The sequence below is a fragment of the Hemiscyllium ocellatum genome, chromosome 4 (assembly GCF_020745735.1).
Source record: "Hemiscyllium ocellatum isolate sHemOce1 chromosome 4, sHemOce1.pat.X.cur, whole genome shotgun sequence".
NCBI classification, from domain to species: Eukaryota; Metazoa; Chordata; class Chondrichthyes; order Orectolobiformes; family Hemiscylliidae; genus Hemiscyllium; species Hemiscyllium ocellatum.
Genome location: NC_083404.1, coordinates 27,902,422 through 27,925,767, shown reverse-complemented (window position 1 = coordinate 27,925,767; position 23,346 = coordinate 27,902,422). Strand labels below are relative to the sequence as shown.

Below are 23,346 nucleotides of genomic sequence, written 5' to 3'. Positions count from 1 at the left end.
AATTTTTAGGACGTTTCACAACCCCAGGACTTCTGAAAGGGCTTTGGTTTGAAATATTTTTGAAATGTAGCTATTTGAAATGTCAGCAACATGGCAACAAATCTTTACACAGCATATCTCATAATTAGCAGTGTGGTAATGATGAAATCATGTGTTTTTGTGATGTTGATTTGATGGATTGACGTTGAATCAATTGTTAGGGTTAACTCCTTGGGTGTGTCTTTTGTCATCCACCGATAGCAGATAGGCCCTTGTTTTGAGCTCTCCTCTAAAAGAAAGCACCTCCATCTCCATTCTAACTGATTAAAGACTTAACAGCCATCTAGGTTGGTTCAATACATTCACATCAGTTGAATGACCTTTTGATTCTTGTCTGATGTATTCTATCTCATGAGCTACCTGAAGAAGGCGTGGGGCTCTGAAAGCCTGAGGTTTCAGATAAACCTGTTGGTTATAATCTAGTGTGATTTTTGACTTTGTCCTCCCCAGTCCAACACTGCCACCTGTATATCACTAAAAGTTAACACCTAAATCTCCACTTTTTAGTGGAATATTAGAAGAGCATGTTAAGCAGTTATCTGCTGATACTACTTTAATTCGGAGTCAGCTTCTTTTTATGGTAATAGTAGAAACGTATTGAGGTAATGGTAGACTTTCAAGAACTAAAATTTGAAGTTTCTAAGTTTATAAATGTATTTGCCACGTAATATAAGGCTGTCCAACAACATTTGTTCACTGCTTTAGGTCTTCAACAAACTTTTGAGTTTAGCCAGTACTGCCTCATCACAGAAGTTTCAATCGCACATGTGGAGCCAGATGCTACTTTCAACAACTGGATTTTTAAAATCAATTTCGAATGTTTCTGGAAAGGATATTCAACCTTTAATAAAACAGTGGGTGTATCCTTTTGAGATTTTGTTACTTCTCCAAAATTTGAAATTATTATCAAAGTTTGGATGTAGGTTTGCTCGCTGAGCTAGAAGGTTCGTTTGCAGACTTTTTGACACCATACTAGGTCACATAATCAGTGAGCCTCTGGGTGAAGCACTGGTAGCATGGCCCGGTTTTTATGTGTTTAGGCTTCCTTGGGTTAGTGATGTCATTTGCTGTGGCAACATCATTTCCTGTTCTTTCTCTTGGGGGTGGTAAATGGGATCCAAGTCAATGTGCTTGTTTATAGAGTTCAGATTGGAATGCCATGCTTCTAGGAATTCACTTGCGTGCCTGTTTGTTTTGTCCTAGGATGGATGTGTTGTCCAGTTGAAATGCTGTATGTAAGGACACTAGTGAGAGTGGGTCATGTCTTTTTGTGGCTAGTTGATGTTCGTATATTTTGGTGGCTAGTTTTCTGCCTGTTTGTCCTATGTAGTGTTTGTTTCAGTTCTTGTAAGATATTTTGTAAATGACATTAGTTTTGTTTGTTGTCTGTATAGGGTCTTTCAAGTTCATTAGCTGCTGTTTAGTGTGTTGGTGGGTTTGTGGGCTATCATGATGCCAAGAGATTTGAATAGTCTAGCAGTCATTTCCGAGATGCCTTTATAGGGGAGTGGCTAGGGGTTTTGTCTGCTTATTGGGATTTATTGCTGAGAAATCTGCAGACTGTGTTCATTGAGTACCCATTCTTTTTGAATACACTGTATAGATGATTTACCCCTGCTCTGTGTAGTTCCTCTGTGCTGCAGTGTGTGGTGGCTCGTTGTGCAGCTTCATTTGTGGGTGTAGAGATGATTGCTTCTGTAGTTCAGTACTTGGTCAGTATATGTTGTTTTCCTGTAGACTAACAAACACATTGACTTAGATCCCATTGTCCACTCCCTGAGAAAAAGAACAGGAAATGATGTCACCACAGGAAATGACACCACCATCCCAAGGAAACCTAAACACATGAATAGAAAGTGGGCTATGCCACCAGCACTTCATCCGGAGTCTCACTGATGATGATATTACCTGGTATGGTGACAAAATGTCTGCAAACTAACCTTCTAGCTCAGTGAGAAAACCTACATCCAGAAGGTCAACCTGAGCTGCAAATCTTCTCAAAACTTGAAAATCAAATTTTGTTCTGGTCATCATGATTGTCCTTTAATGTTGCTGTTTTAGCGTGCAAATCATCTCATTTGTTCCAGATATTTCTACAAACTACAGACCCACAGCTCTCCCCACATGTTATGGAATATTTTTGAGTTGTTAAACTCATGTCATCAGTTCAGATGTAGGTATTGCACAAACTTGTGTGGATTTTCTTTTACTAAATTGTCAAATTTACTTGAAATTGTTTCATTCATGAAAAAATCCTTAATTATATGCACTAGTGACCAGAGTGGTGTTGTGAAGTTTTTTGGCAGCTTCGCATTTAACAGAAAACGAAACATCTTGGAGTTGGAACTGAAGCAAGATTGTACTTCTTTGGGAACTCAGAAATATGTGGTAAGGATCATTGAAACTCAGTTTTATGAATGCAGTCCTGATCTTTCAATTTATGTGGAGACCACCTTAGGTTGCAGAGTATTCATAATGCACTTTTTCAGTTAAAACTATTAGAGTTATAGACTTCTGGATCTAGTATATGTGTGAAATTTGATGGATGAATTGTAAGTAAACCAATCATTGCACGTCTGGCGAGGTCTCTTGCAAAACTGTATTATTGGATCATTTTCACAAACGAGGTAAATATTCAAACAATTCCTTCCTTTAACCTAATTAGGCCACTTTTTCACATTTTTAAAGTGTTATTAATTCAGCTATCTTCTAGAAGTATTTTAATTGTTCATTCTTAAATAAAATATAATTTGTCCTGCCAAAGTTTTTCTTCTTTTTGCAGGGACCACTGAAAGTGACAGTCCAGGAATTAGATGGATCATTTAACCACACACTACAAATTGAAGAAAACAGCCTCAAGCATGATATTCCCTGCCATTCCAAGAGCAGACGGTAGGTATTTGTACCTTGGGAAATAAAATGTCTGAGCTAAAATAGAGGTTAAATTGTTTTTTGTTTTCATTTGGAGCAAAGAGTTCAGTAGGATTTGGTCCCTTTGTTAGAGGTTGCATGTTTGAATGGAAAGCGCATTATGAAAGGTCTTTCATGACTGTAAGAATATCCATAATTAGAAAGAGTAAGGCAGATTTTTACTGCCTTAGAGTATCATAAAATCAGTTAGTGGTGTTATTTCTGACTTAATCCAAAAACTAATAATTTTTAAAGAAAATGTTGAATCAGGCTCATTCATTTCCAGATTTTCTCCAGTCAGCATAGAATGTCTGGAAAATTATGTACTGATGATTAGTTGTCGAGGTAAGCAGGTGATAAAGGAGTAAGGGAGGATGAAAGGGCTTGTGGGTTGGAAAATTGATTTGTATGTGAATGAAGAAGAAGTGGATCATGGACAAATGAGGATGAGACTGAGGTTGGTATGGCAGCAATTTTGGGAGTCTGGGAGGTACTGAATGGAAGATGCAACTGCCTGGTAGGGATGAAATTGAGATAGTATGAGAGTGATGAAAGAAATGAGATGTGTATGGCCTGAGAAGAATAATGTGGGAAAATGCAATGGCATCTAACATAGACTTAAAGAAATACTGTCGCAGTACAGATACTAATTTCACTGTAAATGTTTACAAGTCTGCTTACAAATTTTAGAACTATTTGTAAAATATTTTTATTCTAATACTCCATTGTCATAAGGCTGTTACAAATACAATAGAGATGTGAAATTGTGTAACTATTGACCTCAGAATGTTTAATAGTCGCAGGGATCTGAAGATTATATTCCTTTATGTATCTTTTTACCATTCCATTACTCTACAGCCTCATTGGATTCAAGTATATTCTTTTGCTTCCTTTTGACAAACAAAATTGGTAATCTTACATTTTATTGGTCATTTTAAAAATGCATAGCAATTGTTTTTGAAGTTTATGAAACTAAGATTAAAAATTTTCAAGATTTTGTTCAAGTTACCACCTTGGTGAGTTCAGTGTCCAAGTTTTATTTTGATAAAATGTTGATCCAAATAAAAGTTAATTAATTCATTTAGAAATGGTGTTTAGTTTCAAGATTTTATATTTTGCTGGCAAGCGAGCACGTAGGTATTTGTATTTTCTGTAAGTGTTGTGCAATGAGAGCAATTCAGTCTTTCTCATCTGCTGATCTGTTCCTCAGTCCATTTACCCATCGTGACCCAACTGATCTTATTTAGTGATTTATCCATTCGAAAGCTTGAATTGATCAAGAATCCAGATCATTTAGGGGCAGTTACCGTTTGAATCCTAATCCTAATCCAAAATAAATCTTGTGCGTAGCCAAACTCCCAGTAGAACAGTGTCCTAGTACTATTTGTTCTTATTGTGTAATAGTGCAAACAATCTAAAATGTTATTTGAATTATTTTACATGGTGTGTATATAAGATATTGCAAATTTCAGTTATTTTATATAAGTTAATTACCATTGAGAAATCCATATATCTGCAACTGCAACTGATTGAATGTGAAAATAAGATTGATAGATTTTGGCAATTAAAAATAATGGGATTTTGATGTCTGGGAGTTGTTTCAAAGGTAGATTTTTAAAACCAAAAAAATAAGATGGCTTATTCATGTTGATCTGTTGGTAATTTTAATTGAAAGTCATTATTCTTCCATTTAGGAATAAGAAAAAGAAGATTCCGTTATTGAATGGAGAAGAAGTGGATATGGATCTTTCTGCTATGGAGTAGGTCATTTTCACTTCTCTAAAGTAATTTTTATCCAGTGAAATTACTAACTTTAGGCATCTTCTGTTATTCAGAAAAATCGTACTTATACCTGACAAATTATATTAAAGGAATCTATTCAATTTGCTTTTTGTAGTGCTGATTCCCCATTACTGTGGATAAGAATAGATCCAGACATGTCAGTTTTGAGAAAAGTGGAATTTGAGCAGGCTGATTTCATGTGGCAGTACCAGCTCCGCTTTGAGAGGGATGTGGTTGCACAGGAGGAATCAATTCATGCTTTAGAAAAGTTTCCTACTCCAGCATCCCGGCTAGCACTAACAGATATCCTGGAGCAAGAGCAGTGCTTTTACAAAGTCAGAATGCATGCTTGCTTCCGCCTGGCAAAGGTGAGCTACAAAGAAATTCTGTAACTGATTAAGCAGTATGACTTGTTGAAAGGCTGGGAAAGAGGCTTGTGTGTTGGGGGTTCCTAAGAAACTGACTATATTTCAAAAGAATTACTTTGTCTCTGAAACCTTTAAACGTCCTCGGGCTGTGAAAAGCATTATCTACATGCAAGCTCCTCTTTCCTTTGTGTGAAGAATTCTGTGGTTCAGTGAAAGATGGAGCATGTGCTTAGAGTCAGAGATGTACAGCATGGAAACAGACCCTTCGGTCCAACCGTCCATGCCAACCAGATGTCCCAACCCAATCTAGTCCCACCTGCCAGCACCCGGCTCATATTGCTCCAAACCTTTCCGATTCATATACTTATCCAAATGCCTTTTTAAATGTTGCTATTGTACCAGCCTCCACCACTTCCTCTGGCTGCTCATTCCATACAAGTACCACCCTCTGTGAAAAAGTTACCCCTTAGGTCTCTTTTGTATCTTTCCTCTCTCACCCTAAACCTAAGCCCTCTAGTTCTGGACTCCCCGACCCCAGGGAAAAGACTTTGCCTATTTATCCTATCCATGCCCCTCCTAATTTTGTAAACCTCTGTAAGGTCACCTCTCAGCCTCCAACACTCCAGGGAAAACACACCAGCCTGTTCAGCCTCTCCCTTTAGCTCAAATCCTCCAACCCTGGCAATGCCTTTGTAAATCTTTTCTGAATCCTTTCAAGTTTCACAACATCTTTCCAATAGGAAGGAGACCAGAACTGCATGCAGTATTCCAACAGTGGCCTGACCGATGTCCTGTACAGCCGAAACATGACCCCCCCCCACCCCCCCCAACCCCTGTACTCATTACTCTGACCAACAAAGGAAAGCATACCAAACTCCTCTTCCACTATCCTATCTACCTGCGACTACTTAATGCTATGATTCTTCCTGTGATATTTCTGAAAACAGTATTGTTTGATTCTATGTTAATGTTGAAGTCTCATTACCTATTTGTTTTCGGATTTGCTTATCAAGCTGATTTCTTTGCAAATTTTTAAAGCAAATCGAATATTTGTGTTATCTGTCGACATCAGAAAGTGAATATTTCTCAGGAGAGTGATGTTATATGCACCTTTTTGATGATTTCTTTATAACAATCAGCCACCTGACCACTACCTGTTCTAAAATGTCACTTTTGGCTACATGTTGAAATGAATTTATTCTGCATTGATTTGTTTGGTTGTTTCACAGTCAGGTCTTTTTTGACCTTTTAACACTGCAGTGGTCTCTCTTCCAATTCCTGTTCTGTTTCATCTGGAGAACTTAGCTTTCCTGTTCCCCCTCAGTGACATCATCTAAAAGCAGTTTCCAGAAATAAACTGACAGTGCTTAACTCTACGTGACCACTAATTATGACTACCCTATTGCTGCTGTTAGTTCAAAATCCATTTCTGCATGAACAAAGCTTTCCTGCACCTACTCACTGGAAGGACTTGAAGTTATTGCCTTTGATAATTGCCACGAGCTTCATCCCTCCCACTGACTCCATTCCTCTCTCTGGCAATAAAGGTTGAATCAGGTTTTTGCAACCTTAATGTCATTACTAACCTGATTTGAGTTTATGGCCACGTGCCTAGCTTAGACTATTTGTTATGTCAGTTATCTCATTCTATATCAAAGGTTATCGTAACTTGAGGCTTCAAGTAATCCAATGCACGGTCTCCAAAGTTCTGCCCCCTTCAGCCAAAGCATTGCTTCCTGTTTCCTAACTCACAGCAAGTCCTGCTTGTCCATAACCATATGCTTACTAACCTGCATCGACTCCTTATTAATCAGTCGAAAACGATGGCACTGGAAAAGCACAGCAGGTCAGGCAGCATCTGAAGAGCAGTAGAATTCACGTTTCAGGCATAAGTCCTTCATCCCATTATCATCTTATCTCTCCATGCCCTTGTCCCTCTCAGTCTTTGTAATCTCCTCCAGCCCTAGAACCCTCTAAAGTATGTATACCTGTCCTCCTGTACAGTCTGATTTTAATTGCTTCATGCTTCGCAGTTGCATAATCTGCTATCTGCTGCCAAGATCCTAAGTTGTGCAGTTTTCTCCTTACACCTCTACACTTCTCTTCCTCTTCCTTCCTCCAAAATGCTCCTTAAAATCATACTCTGAACAAGCTTTTTGTTTTTGTCCAATATCTTCTTACATGATTTGGTTTCTAATCTTGTTTGATAATGTACCTGTAGTACACACTGGAAGATTTATTGAATTTTGGTGCTTTATGGAGAGAGGTTTCTATTAGTCTGACATTTTGTCAGTACTTTACTGACACTTAAGATGAAATTACCCACCTTGTGAGAATTTCTACCTGACGAAAAGTAGATCCCGCTGTAATTCACTATCCAACCCCTTTATGATATTTGGGAAATCGTCTCAATCAGGCATCAAGCAGTATATCTGTAACTTTACTATTTGAAGGCATAGGTGCTCAACAGAGCTTAGTGTGTGGTTAATGTCTGATTTTGAAATTTAGTATCTTGCAGAGCTAGAATGGTTAGATTAATCCACAGGTTTCTCAACTTGCATGTCAAAGACTGGCTGTCTAAGACCGAGAATTCAGCCTCAAACAAATAGTCTGCGATCAATCAGCCTAGGGTCCAGCAGTGTAAATCATTGTTCATTTAGAAATTGAAATGTGGGCACTCTCATTAGGCAATACTTTAAATTTTTGTATGTTGTCTGGAATTTTTCCTTCAGATTGCAAATGCAATGGTGAATACTTGGACAGGTCCTCCAGCCATGAAATCACTCTTTACACGAATGTTCTGCTGCAAGAGTTGTTCAAACATTGTTAAGACCAATAATTTCATGAATTTTCAAAGTTATTTTCTACAGAAGGTAACCTTTTTTAATAATAATCCCACTGTTGTAGAAGAAATTAATTACTTGTGTTAATGAAATGTTGGTGGAGATATTTTTCATTGCATAAAATGCCACCATTCACTTTCTTTGGTGAAATTATTCTTTCTGTCTGCCAATTCTGTCTTGGATTTGCAGTTTTTAATACCTCTTACGATGATGCTTATTTCATTTTGAATATGACACTGATCCAGAAACTGAACTCAACCAGCTAAATAGATATTGTGGCTTCAAAAACCAGGATTTCTGATGTAAGTATCACACCTTTTGTTTTCCCAATGCCTTAACAACATCTACAAGGCACGAGTCAGCAGTGTGATGGAAAACTGTCCACTTGCTTGGATGAGTGCAGCTGCAACACCACTTAAAGAGCATGACACCACCAAGGGGAAACCTGCCTCCTTGATGGGCATCTCAACCTCACCTTCAACATTCACTTCCTTCACTGCTGATGCACAGTGGCAGCAGGGTGTACCATCTATAAATATTGCACCAAGTTCCCTCTTAAAATCTTCTAAACCTATGACTACTGTGTAGCAGAACAAGGCAAGCAGATGCATGGAAACACCACTGCCTGTCAGTTCTCCAAGCCACACATCATCTGTTGTTTCTTCACTATCATTGGGCCAGAATCCTGGAGCTACTTTCCTAATAGCACTGTGGTATTACCTACTCTCCAAAGACCACATTGGTTCAAGAAGCTCACTGCAATTAAGGATGGACAAGAAATACTGGCCTCGCCAGTGTTGCCTGAACAAACAATAAAAATAACTTTGCATTGTGCTTCTAAACTGCAACTTTTGATGAAATGTGGGGAGCCTTAAGCACTGATTTTAAGGAAGTTTTGAAACATTTTACACCTTTGTCTGTTGTGTATTATTCTGACTGACAATTGTCTAACCTGTCAAAGTTAGCTCTAGAAGGAATAGCAGAATGATTTTCATAAAATAATAGAAAAATTGCAACACAGAAAAGGGCACTTGATCCATCATGTTTGCATCAAATGAAAAACAAGCCCTTGAGTCTAATCCCAGCTTCCAGCCTTGTCCGGAGCCTGCAGGTGCAAATGATTTAAAGGTTTCTATATGAATAGCCCTCCAACTTTCTGGATGAAAACTTTTTTTCTTCATTTCTTCTCTAATCTTTCTATCAATCACTTTTTAAACCTAAGCTCACTGGCCACTTGCTAAGGAAGTAGAACCTTCTCATTAACCTTATCTAGGTCCTTTGTAATATTGTGATTTTAATTAAATCCCTTCTCTGCCTATTTCTGTTCCAAGCAAAACAATCCAGAGATCTAATCTTTTCACCAGAGTTTCACTTTCCTGTTCCCTGGCAACATCTTCATTAATCTATAATGCTTTCTGTAATTCTTTCTGTATTGAGGTGGCTAGAACTCCACACATGACTCAAATTGTAATCTGTCTAATGATTTATACAGTTCTAACATAATCTCCCTGCTCTTACAATCTACACTTTGACTAATTCCCTGTACCTTTCTTACCACCTCATTGACCCTGTCCTGCTATTTTTCGGGCATCTGCAGTCATTCACTTTGTTTCCCCTGCACCACTCCACATTCTGTCATTAGTTGTGCATTTTTTTTTATCTTTCTTGACAACCCCAAATGGATTTCCCCCTCACTTTTCTGGGTTGATTTCCACTGAAAGAGCATGCCCATCTGATCTGTCCATTGATATTTTTCTGTAGTTTGTAGTCTCCCTCCTCAATAACAAGCATGCAGCTAATTTTTCTATCACCTGCAAGCTTCTTAATTATGCATCCTGCTTATACTTACAAATCATTAACATATACTACAAAATGCAGGTGACAGTGCAGAACTCTGTAGAATCCAACTGGCAACAAGTCTCAAAAACACTCCTCAAACATTACTCTGTTTTCTGAAATGAACAAACTTTGTATCCCGCTTTCTATAGAATCCTGGATCCTCTATTTAAAAACCAGTCTGTATAGAACTTTTTTCAGATGCCTTGCTAATACCCATGCAAACCACATCAACTACATTACCCTCATCATTCCTCCTTGTTGCATCCTCAAAAATATTTAAGCAAGTTAATCAGACCGGATCCTTCCCTAACAAATCCATGCTGACTACTTTTTGTTTCATCTCTAGTTTTTGACAGTTATCCTGTCTTTCAGAATTTCTTCCAATAATTTGCCATGGTGAAGTTAGTTTAACTGGCCTGTAACAATTTAATCTATTTCTCAGTCCCATTTTTAAACAAAGGGGCAACGTTGGCACACCTTCAGTTGCCAGTACTTACACCTATTTTTAGTGAGGTTTGGGAACTAGTGGTCAGATCTTCCAGCATATACCCTCAGCTTCTTTTAACAGCTTTTGGTCTGTTTGGTTCTGCTTTGTGATTTATCCATTATTAAGGATGCTTATCAGTAATATTTCATCCCTCCTTATATGTATCTCATCCATTACTTCTCGCTCCTCTTTAACTGCGATATCTACACATCCATCCTTGTAAAATCACGCAAAGTTTTCATTAAGAGCTATATCAATATCTTTTGTCTCTACACATTGGTTACGTTTGTAGTCTGTAATTGGCATTGCTGTCTTTAGTTATTCTCATTATTAATGTAGTGATAAGACTTTTTAGGTTCACCTTGATTTTGTTGGTTAATGTTTTTGCTTTCTCTTTGCTTTCCTAATTTCCTCTTTAATTTCGATCTCCACTGTTGATACTCCTTTTCTAGTGTTTATTTCTTGATGTTGAACTTGACCTTGGAAGCTCCTTGACATCCAAGGGGCTCTAGATTTTCTTGTTACACCATTTTTTTTGTGGAAACCTGTTTACTCTGAAGCTGCCCACTGAATGCCTCCCACTGCTCTGTCAGTGATTTGTGTTAAAGTCAGTGTTCATGGTCCAATTTTGCTAAATCAGTCTTTAGTTTAGATTAGTTGGCCATGCCCCAGTTTAGTCCACTCAGTACATTTTTTCTATAAATATGTTAAAATTATGTTATGATCACTACAACCAAAATGCCTTTCCTTCTACTTGTCCAGCTTAATTTCCTAAGACTAAGCCTAGAGTTGCGCTCTGATTTGTTGCAAATGCTACTTTCTGGCCAAATAGGTTTTCTTGAATGCATCTCATGAATTCTGCTCTGGTTATGCTAAAACTATTTCAGTAAATTGAAGGAGATGCAGCATATTTCCAAGTCTGGGTGGTAAGAGTCTTGGAGGAGAAATTGCAGAGGCTTGAAAATCCCTTTTTTTGTTCCTTAGCTTAATCCATATCCTAATCAAATCCTTAGTGTTGAATTGATTAACTTTATACTATAATCATCCCACCTCAAAGTTGTGATTTGTTTACTTGAAATTGCTATTCACTTAACATTTTTAACACCCCTCACCAACTAATATGAAATTGAATAGGCAGGCCTTTGGATCTACCATTCATATTCTTCCTTAATTCATTTTTTAGTAATAGCATGATATAATAGTAGCATTCAAAGTTCGGGAGAAGATTTGTAGCTCGGGTGCTCGTTGTTGTGATTTTGTTCGCCGAGCTGGGAATTTGTGTTGTAGACGTTTCGTCCCCTGTCTAGGTGACATCCTCAGTGCTTGGGAGTCTCCTGTGAAGCACTTCTGTGATCTTTCCTCTGGCATTTGTAGTGGTTTGAATCTGCCGCTTCCAGTTGTCAGTTCTAGCTGTCCGCTGCAGTGGTCGGTATATTGGGTCCAGGTCGATATGCTTTTTGATTGAATCTGTGGATGAGTGCCATGCCTCGAGGAATTCCCTGGCTGTTCTGTGTTTGGCTTGTCCTATAATAGTCGTGTTGTCCCAGTCAAATTCATGTTGCTTGTCATCTGCGTGTGTGGCTACTAAGGATAGCTGGTTGTGTCGTTTCGTGGCTAGTTGGCGTTCATGGATGCAGATTGTTAGCTGTCTTCCTGTTTGTCCTATGTAGTGTTTTGTGCAGTCCTTGCATGAGATTTTGTACACTACGTTGGTTTTGCTCATGCTGGGTATCGGGTCCTTTGTCCTGGTCAGTTGTTGTCTGAGAGTGGCTGTTGGTATGTGTGCTGTTATGAGTCCTAGCGGTCGCAATAGTCCGTCTGCCAGTTCGGAAATGTTCCTGATGTATGGTCGTGTGGCTAGTCCTTTGAGTTGCAGCATGTCCTCGTTCCGTTGTCTTTCCCTTAGGCATCTGTTGATGAAATTGTGTGGGTATCCGTTTTTGGTGAATACATTGTATAGGTGTTCTTCTTCCTCTTTTTGCAGTTCTGGTGTGCTGCAGTGTGTTGTGGCCCTTTTGAATAGTGTCTTGATGCAACTTCTTTTGTGTGTGTTGGGGTAGTTGCTTTCATAGTTCAGGACTTGGTCTGTGTGTGTAGCTTTCCTGTATACCTTTGTGCTGAAATCTCTGTTCGGTGTTTTCTATACCATGCTGATGCACAGTGGCAGCAGGGTGTACCATCTATAAATATTGCACCAAGTTCCCTCTTAAAATCTTCTAAACCTATGACTACTGTGTAGAAGAACAAGGAAAGCAGATGCATGGAAACACCACTGCCTGTCAGTTCTCCAAGCCACACATCATCTGTTGTTTCTTCACTATCATTGGGCCAGAATCCTGGAGCTACTTTCCGTCTAGGAATTCAAAAGGACCACAAAATTCAAAATGCCGGAGGAAAGATCACAGAAGCGCTTCACAGGAGGCTCCCAAGCACTGAGGATGTCACCTAGACAGGGGACGAAATGTCTGCAATACAAATTCCCAGCTCGGCGAACAGAATCTCAATAATAGTAGCATTTTGTATCTGTGCCTTCAGCTATCTGTGTATTTACTCTTTGTCTTGAAGTAGATACACTTCAGCACTGCCAAATTTTATTTATCTCAATTAAATTTACTCTTAATACATATCTCCCTGTTAAACTAGAAAAAATGTGACTTATCATTTCCTCAGCTCCACAATCACTTTATTACTTTGGAAGTGTAGTCCTCCTTTTCGAGGCTATTAGGCAACCAATTTGCACAATCAAATAAATTTGAACTAGATAACTTGCTTCAATGTTGTGTAAAGAATTAATGGTCAAAATACAGAGCAACCTGACTACTCTTGAAATGTCTTGAGATCTTCACACCATTTAAATAGGAATATAGTGTCTTGGTCTATCGCACCATCCATAAATCAACTTCACTGACATCACCATTGTCCCAGAGGGCCATAAACTGCTCTTTCATGTGTGAGAGAGAGACAGACAGACAGGTAGACAGAAAGCTGGTGGCAAGTTTAACCTTTCAGAGAAGGGGTTGAAGCACGAAGATCTCAGTGATTTTTCAGTGAATTTTAAGACTAGATTTTTGGAAATGAAGAATTACAATCTCTTAATGAATGAGACAACATCTCAATGAATTTTGGTGACCCATACATTTGCTAGTCCCTCAGGTATTTGATCACTGTTAATCATATTTACCTTGTATTAATTCTGAATGTTAGAGAGCAAGTTGTGTGTCTGTTATAGATTATTTTACTGCTCTAAATTTGGAAAGTAGTTTAATTTGTTGGTTCAAACCCATGGAATCTTGAGACTTCTTTTAAGTATTTGGAATGCCAAACTTTGACTTTAAGCAAAAAGGAAATTCATCGGTATCTATCCAGATTATAATGTTAAATTTAGCAGCCTTGTAACAAATGTTAGATTCATTTTTCTAAGCACACTAGTTGTTTTCTACATTTAAAAAAAATTGCTGTGAATTATTTATTACTAGAGCATGAAGGTCTTTCCAGAAACTTTTTGTTTGTCACATTTTTTAGAAACATAAGGAAGTTGACCAATGAATATTACCGTTTCACAGACCATGCCTGTTGCTATGGCTTTGCTGCGGGATATCCATAACCAGTGTCCCAAGGAAGTATTAGCCTTTATTTTGGACCTCATTAAATACAACGACAACAGAAAGAATAAGGTAATACATCTTTTGAGCTTCCATTTTGTATTCATTCATGGGAAATTGGTGTCCCTGGCAAGGCTGGTGCAGCTTTAATTATTTTTTTTCAAAGGTGGTGGTCTCCTTGAACCTCTGCAGTCCTTGTAGTTCAAACACACACAAACTACTGTTCTATGGAGATTTTCAGAATTTTGATCGAATGACAATGAAGGAATGATTACATATCTCCAAGCTGAGATGGTGTGAAACTTAGGAAACTTTGGAGTTGTGGTTTTCAAATATGCTCACTACTGTTGTTCATTTAGGTGGCAAAAGTGATGAGTCTGAAAGGAATTGTTGACAAACCCTTCCCAAATAGCTGTAATGCATCTTGTAGATGATAAGTAATGAAGCCATTGGTGGAAATGTGACCAAGTTAGCAGATGAGATGCCAATCAAATGGGTTTCTTTATCCAGGACAGTGTCAGACTGCTTGTGTTGATGTAACTGCATTTCTCCAGACAAGTGGAAACTATTCCATTACATTGCCTGACCTGTACCTTGTTTTTAGGAACTCAATTAAGTTTTTTGCAGGATACCAGCTTCTGGCCTACTTTTGAAGCCACAGTATTTGTGATTTGTTTGATTAGAAACTGAACTAATGTTGACCATGGGGTAATATGTAGAATTTCATGTTTGTAATTTTTATTGTGAAGGAAGTGGTTAGATTGTCACTAGTCACTGGTTATTTCTGATGTTTGTGTGGTGCAAATCTTACTTGCCACTTAGCAGCCAGTGAGAATATTGTCCACGCCTTGGCAAGGACTGCTCCATTATTATGGAGTGCCAATAAACAGCTTTGCAATAATCAACTGACATAATACTTCTGAGCTTTCGGTGGAAGAAAGGTCATTAATGAGAAAGCTCAAGATGGTTGCATCTAGGGTGTAGTCCTGAGGAAAGGTTCAGAGGAACAACAAGAGCAATGTACTGGAGCAGAAATGATTTGTTTCTCAACAGTTTTACTTTGTGCTCTGTATGAGTTCAGTGAGTATACTTTTTCCCTCTGATTCTTATTGACTTTAGTTTTGATGTGATACTTGGATCTTGGTCAAATGCTTTGATGCCTACTCATGTCAACTCCAGAATTATCATCTTTTGACTTGTAAAAGTATTTTTAAGTCACTGAGCTGAGTGGTTCTGACTAAACTAGGTATCAAAACTCAGGTTATTAAGTATCAGAACATAGCTCTGTCAGTAATACCTTGCATAACTTTGGTAATGAGAGTTGAATGATAATTGACTGGAGAAAGATAGTCTTATGTTTTGTGAGCAAGACATACCTAGCAAGTTTCCAAATTTAGTTAGATGTTAACATTGCACCTGTACTGGAATAGCTTGATTGGAGACTTGTCGAGCTTTATTGTGCAAGTCCTCAATATGACATCTGGGACGTTGTTGGTTTCTTTACCGAATGCAGTACAGTCTGTGACAGCACATGGAATGAATTGAATTGGTCAATATTAGTAACTGTGATACTAAGGATTTTCATACATGGCCAAGACAGGCTTAGCAATTAACATTTCTGCCTAGGACAGTTGCAAATACATTATCTCTGTCTTTGTACTCTCAATCCTAAAATTGAAAGATTTAGAAAGAAAGGGTAGCAGAAGGGTTATGATAATTCAGGGACTCAATTTCACATCCCATTATGGCAGGTCAGGAATTTGAATGCAATTATTTAAATAAATCTGGAATTTAATTGAAATAACACTAGCAGTGGTCAACTGCCAAATATTGCCAAAAATCCACTTCGTTAAATTCCAGATTTATTTCAATAATTACATTTTAAATTCCTTATCTGCCATGGTGGGATTTGAAATCGAGTCCCTGAATTAACATAACTATTCTGCTCCAGTTCTTTCTAAATCTTCTAGTCTTTGGAGTTGAAGATTTTGATTTTTTTCAAAAAAAACTGTCATGTCAACAATGCCAGCTAATGTTTCCAAGAAATGTACAGAAAGTTAAGACTGTTTTTGATTGTAAGATTGTCTTTTCACCTGGTTTATTTTAATCGTTCTATTTAAAATTGCTTCAAGTTTTCAGACAACTATTATCGTGCTGAACTTATAGATGCACTTGCCAACTCAGTGACACCTGCAATTAGCATCAACAATGAGGTTCGAACGTTGGACAATCTCAATCTTGATGTTCGTCTAATTCTGGAAGAGATCACCCGATTTCTAAATATGGAGAAACTGCTTCCAAGTTACAGAAATACAATAACTGTCAGGTACTCCTTGATAAATATTTACAAATCCAAATTAACTTCATGTCAAGTTAGTTGGGAGTCCTGTTCGTAGCCATTAGTTTCAGCAGTAATGATTTGGTGAAAATCTAGTTACCTGTGCAATGGAAGATGGTAGGAATTATCGTTTTCATCCCGTCTGCGTTTTTAACAAAGAAGCACCTGAAAAATTAATGGACAGAATTCAATGAAATCTGGTAGACGGCATGGGCTCAGGAAGAACTGATTAGTATTTGGCAAAGATCTGAATCCTGATGTTTTTCAAAAGATTCTGATAACATCAGTTGTGGCAATAGACTTTTTGATAAAGAATATTGGGATTGTTTAAGTTGTAATATTGAGTTTTTAGAATACAGTGGCTTGTCTTCGGTGCTGTGATTTGCCATTGTCAAAATATGAAGAGAGTTTTCAGTGCACATTACTAGATGTGGGTTAGTGTGAAGACTCCTTAGTGAGAGTGAAGCTTTGAATGAGAATGTTTTTAGCTTTGCAGTAGAGAGCATGGACCAGATAGGCAAATACTTTGGGGAAGAAAGCATGTGTAATAATGTTGAGTTAGTTCCAGCATGCTGGAAATATGTGCTTTTCTGAGCACCCTCTCTCTTTCTGTTGACTGATTCTTATTTTGTTAAAACAATCTATGGATGCATCAGTTGAATGTTTTCTGCTTTTTATTTATCTGTGATAGCATTTAATGAAGTATTATTAAATGCTGCTTTTGCCCACTGTGTTATGGCAGCAGAATTTTGAATAACTCTGTTACAATCTTTTATTCAATTCACATATCTAAAAAAATTCTCAAATTTCATGTAACAAAAAGACCATGTGCATCCTTGAAAAATTTTTAAAGGACAGCTTCAGTAACTTACAGCACTCATCAATTCCAAAATTCAAATCCAGCATTGTGATTGATCCTGTATGCTTTTCTGTTTTGTTTTATTTGTAAACAAGCTTTTATTTTTATCCTTGGGTTAAGGCCAGCAATGATCAAAAAGGCATGGCGAAACATATTTCCAGGCTGTCTCTCAGCTACTTGCCCCTTAGTTTTCCTTTGTCTCATCCATTTTCAACCCCACTCTGACCTCATTTTGACTTTTTCACTTTGAAGTGCAAGTGGGGTTATGACTTTAACCATATGTTTTACCACTCTGTTGCACATTTCCATTTTATCCACTTCATATAATGGAATTCAGTTTTGTTGTGTACTTCAGTTGTCAGACCAAATACCTTCTAATTTTAATGCTCCTAATGGCAATTTATAGAAAAGAGCTGGCCTCTCAACCCATGGAACTTCAGTTAGAAGTGTCCAACGCAAATTATCTGCTGTCGTCATATTTCACTTCAGGTTTTTATCTTTTTCCCTTTCAAATACTTGCTTATTCTTGTAAGTTGAGAAAATATTTGAACCAGTAGCTGTTTCTGGTGAAGTATTTCATGCATTAATATGTAATAATTTTCAGACTGTTCTTCATTCATCCAGTGATCCTGATTTTCTGCCTTTCTGTTAACAAATTGGCAATAAGCATTATTTACCCTCTTGAACGGTTTGGATTTGAGGACTATGTTTAAAGCCAAAAGACCTTTTATGGCCTTTTTACCTGAACTTTTTAAGGACCTGATTTGCATCCCCACAAATCACTATTGTACCTTTCTGTTAACCAAGTTACTAATTAGAGTATTCCTTTTTTTCCACATCTTTGCAAAATGTACTACACATTTTCTCTGCGTGAATTTGCACCTGATACCTGTCTAGTCACAAAACTCTAATTTCAGCATCATTATATTACTATGCTCATTATTTTGTCCTTGGCAAATGGAAATATTATTTAACTTGTGTATACATCAACATTATATGAATGAAAATTAAACAATTCTCAGTGTAAATCAAGAACATACTATTTGTGATATCCTTGCAATTTGAAAGAATTTGGTCTTTCATGCAGCTGTTTTCCCTTTGTTACCAAAGCTCTTATGTTATCTTACTATGAAGCTAAAAATACGTATTAATAACATTCCTATAAACTTAGAAAAGCACAGATAAGAACGAGGCTTATGTTTGCTGGAGGTAAACAATGTTTAAGATGTGTATATGATACTGTATATAATGTGAAGTTCAGTAATTTAGCTGCAGCTCGAGCAACCCAAGAGTGACCAGATAGATGACTGGTGAAGTTTGCAGTTTAGCGTTTGATATTATAGCAGGGCTAATTGATGCCCCAATTAGAGTAAATGTTCATGGCTCTATCACTTGATGGCTTGTGGCCAAACAGACAACACAGTTATTTATGTTGATGAGAATACTAAGGAGCTCCAATATATATTACCAGAATATACAGCAAAACTCTATCCTTGATATTCCTGTTTTTCAGGCCTATTGCTTATCCACACTATTAACAAATGAAGATTTTTTTTTCATCAGTATCATTGCTGACTGTTCTCCTGCACAAGTTAATTTTGCATACTTCACTCAGCTACACTGGTTACCTATTTACCAACACACTGAATTTGCTAGACCTTTCTAACCTATTCTTATAATAATCTATGCAATCATCTACAAGCTTTTAATCTTCTACCCCCACAGCTTCAGTTCTGCTCTTGTTTGTTCTTCTACCTTCTCACATGTTAGCTTCAGAAAATGGAAACTTAGTTGTGTCATGATTGGGAACTGAATAAACTTAACTGCCTCTAGATATTCACTAATAGAATTCAATCCATTGTTGAACCACAAAGAACATAGAGGCTTCAATATTTTTAAACAGTGCACTTGCTTTGTTTACATTGCAGTTGCCTGAAAGCAATTCGGGTGCTCCAGAAGAATGGACATATTCCCAGCGATCCATCACTTTTCAAATCATACGCAGAATATGGACACTTTGTTGATGTTCGCATTGCAGCTTTGGAAGCAGTTGTGGATTATACGCAAGGTTTGGTCTTGATGTGTGACTACATTTGAATTTTAATATGGTGCCTTTTCTCGTGTATCCTATGTTATGGGAAGTTAGGGAGGAAATTGCAGAGCCTCTTGCAGTAGTATTTGTATCATCTATAATTATGGGTGAGATGCTGGATGTTTGGAGAGTGACTCATGTTGTGCCTTTGTTTAAGAAGGGATGTGAGGAGAAGCCTGGGGACTTCAGACCTGTGAGTCTGACTTTGATGGTGGATAGGTTGTTAGTGATTCCAAAAGAGAGGATTTGTATGCATTTGGAGAACCAAAGAATGATTAGGGATAGTAAGTTTGGTTTTGTGTGAGGGAAATAGTGTCTTACAAACTTGATTGAGTTTTCTGAGGATGTAACCAAGAAGATTGATGAGGGCAGAGCGATAGGCATTGTTTACTTAAACTAGTAAAACCTTCAACGAAGTTCTGCATGGTAGAGTAGTTAGTAAATTTGGATCACATGGGATTCAGGATGATCTTGCAATTGAATATAAAATTGGCTCCGTAACAAGAAGCAGTAAGGGAGGATAGGTTTTTTTTGGACGAGAGGCCTGTGACCAGTGTTGTTCCACAGGGGGTTGGTACTAGGTGCATTTTTGTTTGTAATTTATATAAATGATTTAGATGCAAATATAGAAGGCATGGTTAATAGGTTTGTGAATGATACCAACATTGATGGTGTAGTAGACAATGAAGAAAGTCATTTCACATTACAAAGAGACCTTGATCACTTGCGTCAATGGGCTGAAGAGTGGTAAATGGAGTTTAATTTGAATAAATGTGAAGTATTGCACTTTGGTAAAACAAGCAAGGGTAGGACTTGCACAATGCAAAGTAGGGCCTTGGGTAGTATTGTGGAACAGAGACACCTCTGGGTTCACTTATGTAATTCTTTGAAGTTTGTGTCACATATAGATAGGGTGTTAAGATGGCATTTAGCAGACTTACATTCATTGCTCAGACCTCTTGAGTTTCGGAGTTGGAATAGTTATGTTGCGGTTGTACAAAGCATTGGTGAGACATATTCTGGAGTACTGTGTCTAGTTCCAGTCACCCTCTTTTAGGAAGGATATTATTCAGTTGGAGAGAGTTCAGAAGAGGTTTACCAGCTTGTTGCCAGGAATGGAAGGTTTGAATTATATGGAGATGCTGCACAGGCTAGGACTCATTTCACTGGAGCATAGGAGATCGAGGGATGACCTTCTAGAAGTTCATAAAATCAAGAAGGATATGAATAAGGTGAATGGCAGGTGTCTTTTAACTCGGGTGAGTGGGATTTCAAAACTAAAAAGCATATTTTGAAGGTGAGAGGAGAAATCTTTTTTTACATAAGGGTTCATTTATGGAATGAACTTTCAGAGAAAGCGGTGGATATGGCTATAGTTACAATGTTTAAAAGACAATTAGATAAGTAAGTGAGCAAGAAATGTTCACGGGCAGGCAGGTGAGACTATTTAGTCTGGGATTATGGGCATGGATTGGTTGGACCAAAGGATCTGGTTCCATGCAGTATAACTGTATGACTCAATAATACAAAATATTATCAACATTTAACAGTGGAAGCTTTGTGTTTTGTTTTCGATAATCCAACATGATTTTATCAATTAATTGCAATACAGAAACTTTCACTTGTAATTGTGACTTGCATATATCCTTTTTTGTAAATGTACATATTAACTTCAGGTTTTGTTCGACCGTAATTCTTTTCCACTGAAATATCTCACTTAAATCTTATTAAATGCCACCATATGTCACTTTATTAAATGCCTTTAGGATATCCAAGTTCAGTATATATATCCCGCCCCTTTTTTTTGTTTGTTTTATCCGTAGCATTGTAAAAAAAAAAGAACACTCAGATGCTTTTCAGGAGAACAGCTTGATCTAGATTTCAGTTCTCACCCTGAACTTTCAACTGGTGTTTTGATGAAAGGCAGAAGCTGGGTAACTTCTTCCTTTCAGCAGGCTGTGGCTGACTGAAATCCAAGCCATCTCCAAACAAAACCCAATTCCTCACATCCATAACACCAACTAGGTGGTAAGTGAGTCCAATCTTCAACCATGTGACTTTCAAGAAATGTCTCTTAAGTTTGCCATTGTCCTTTCAATTGTCTGTTTTCAAAAGAAGGTCCAGCATCCAGGTGCACTATTGTTCAAAATCCTTCAACACGAATCCTCAAAAGAATCTTCTATTATAATACTCCACTCTTTCACTCTCAAACTCAAGGTCATTTAAAATTGTCCCCTAATTTTAGTTTGCTTCATGTATTACCTTGTGCTCTTTGACTTACATTGGCACCAATTGAGAAACTAATAAATTTTAAAATTCTAATTCCATTTTCAGATTCTTCCATGATCTTGTTACGTCTCTAACTACTTACAGACTTACAACCTTTTGAGATATCAGTGCTCTTCCATTTCTTTCATCTTATGCACCCCAATGTTCGTTATCTCAGCATTGCTGCTGACTATCTAAATTCAGAAACTCAGCCTGAACATTGTGTCACTTTTCTGTGACATTGCTTTAATCGGATGTATTGGATTATGCTTTGAGATATCTACGCTCATTTTCCCATATGGTGCACTGTGAAAATTTGTTGTTTTAACATTTTTCTGAACTACTTTTTAATAGTAGTTAAGTATGCTCTGTATTGTGCATATTTTTTGGCTTCGTGTCGAAGAAAGCATGTGTTGGCATTGTAGGGTATGCAGAGGATGTTTACCAGAATGATTTTAGGATCGAAGGGCTTGTCATGAGCAATTGAGAACTCTGGGGGGTCTGCACTTAGTGGAGTTTAGAAGGATGAGGTGGATCTCATTGAAACTTCATAGTATGCTGAAAGGTCTGGATAAAGTGGAAGTGGATAGAAATTGTGTTTACTCTGGATCATGTTGACATAAGGAGGTAAGATGTGTTGGGTAGTTTGAAGGATATTAAGGTGGTCAAATCCCCAGGACCGAATGAGATCTATCCCATATTGCTGAGGGAGGCGAGAGAGGAAATGGCTGGGGTCCTGCCAGATATCTTTGTAGCCTCCTTAAACACTGGTGAAGTGCCAGAGGACTGGAGGGTTGCTCATGTTGTCCCCTGTACAAGAAGGGTAGTAGGGATATTCCAGGAAACTACAGATGTCAGTAGTGACAAAGTTGCTGGAGAAGGTACTGAGGGATAAAATCTGTTTATATTTATATTTATTTATATTTTGAAAAAAGTGGGCTTATCAGTGATAGGTGACATGATTTTGTGCAGGGGAGATTGTGTCTTACCAACTTAATAGAGTTCTTTGTGGTAGTAACCAAGTTGATAGATGAAGGAAGGGCTGTAAATGGCATATCTGTGGAGTTTAGTAAGGCACTTGACAAGGTTCCCCGTGGTAAACAAATGGAGAAAGTGAAGTCACATGGTGTGCAGGATGTTCTGGTTAGGTGGATAAAGAAAAGGTTGAGATGCAGGAGAAAGTAGTAGTTGAAGGGAGTTTCTCGAAATGGAGAAAGGTGACCAGTGATATTCCACAGGGATCAGTGCTGGGGCCACTGTTGTTTGCAGTATACATAAATAATCTGGAAGAGGGCATTGTTAGTCTGACCATTAAGTTTGCAGATGCCACGAAGATTGATGCTGTAGCAGAAAGCATAAGTTGCTGTCAAAGAATACAAGAGCATATAGAAAGACTGGAGAGTTGGGCAAAGAAGTGGCAAATGGAGTTCAAACTAGGCAAATGTGAGGTGATGTATTTCGGTAAATCTTGAGTGAACAATACTGTAAATGGAAGAGCTTTGGGAGAAGTTGATGAGCAGAGAGATCTGGGAGTTCAGGTCCATTGTACTCTGTAGGTGGCTGTACAGGTGGATAGAGAGATCGAGAAGGCACATGGTATGCTTACCTTCATTGGATGGGGTACTGAGTATAAGAGCTGGCATGTCATGTGAAAATTGTACAAGACTTTGGTTCGGCCGCATGTACAATACTGTGTACAGTTCTGGTTGCCACGTTACCAAAAGGATGTGGACGCTTTGGAAAGGGTGCAGGGAAAGTTTATGAGGATGGTGCCTGTATGGAAAGTGCTAGCTATGAAGAGAGGTTGGTTGATTAGGTTTGTTTTCATTAGGAAAAAGGAGATTAAGGTCTACAAAATCATGAAGGGTATCGACAGGGTAGATGGAGATAAGCTTTTTCCCATGTAAGGGATTCCGTAA

General features: G+C 37.9%; 1 protein-coding gene across 3 annotated transcripts in view; it reads left to right on the top strand.

Moving 5' to 3' along the window:
* Positions 1 to 23,346, top strand: part of taf2 (TAF2 RNA polymerase II, TATA box binding protein (TBP)-associated factor) — a 104,669-nt gene that overhangs the window by 43,840 nt on the left and 37,483 nt on the right. For all 3 annotated transcript variants that reach the window (XM_060822832.1, XM_060822831.1, XM_060822834.1), the window contains 9 exons: positions 745 to 899; positions 2,313 to 2,427; positions 2,822 to 2,931; positions 4,644 to 4,709; positions 4,847 to 5,099; positions 7,832 to 7,972; positions 13,832 to 13,942; positions 16,003 to 16,196; positions 18,996 to 19,135. In XM_060822832.1, the coding sequence (XP_060678815.1) occupies positions 745 to 899; positions 2,313 to 2,427; positions 2,822 to 2,931; positions 4,644 to 4,709; positions 4,847 to 5,099; positions 7,832 to 7,972; positions 13,832 to 13,942; positions 16,003 to 16,196; positions 18,996 to 19,135 (1,285 nt within the window). The remainder of the gene's footprint in view (positions 1 to 744; positions 900 to 2,312; positions 2,428 to 2,821; positions 2,932 to 4,643; positions 4,710 to 4,846; positions 5,100 to 7,831; positions 7,973 to 13,831; positions 13,943 to 16,002; positions 16,197 to 18,995; positions 19,136 to 23,346) is intronic.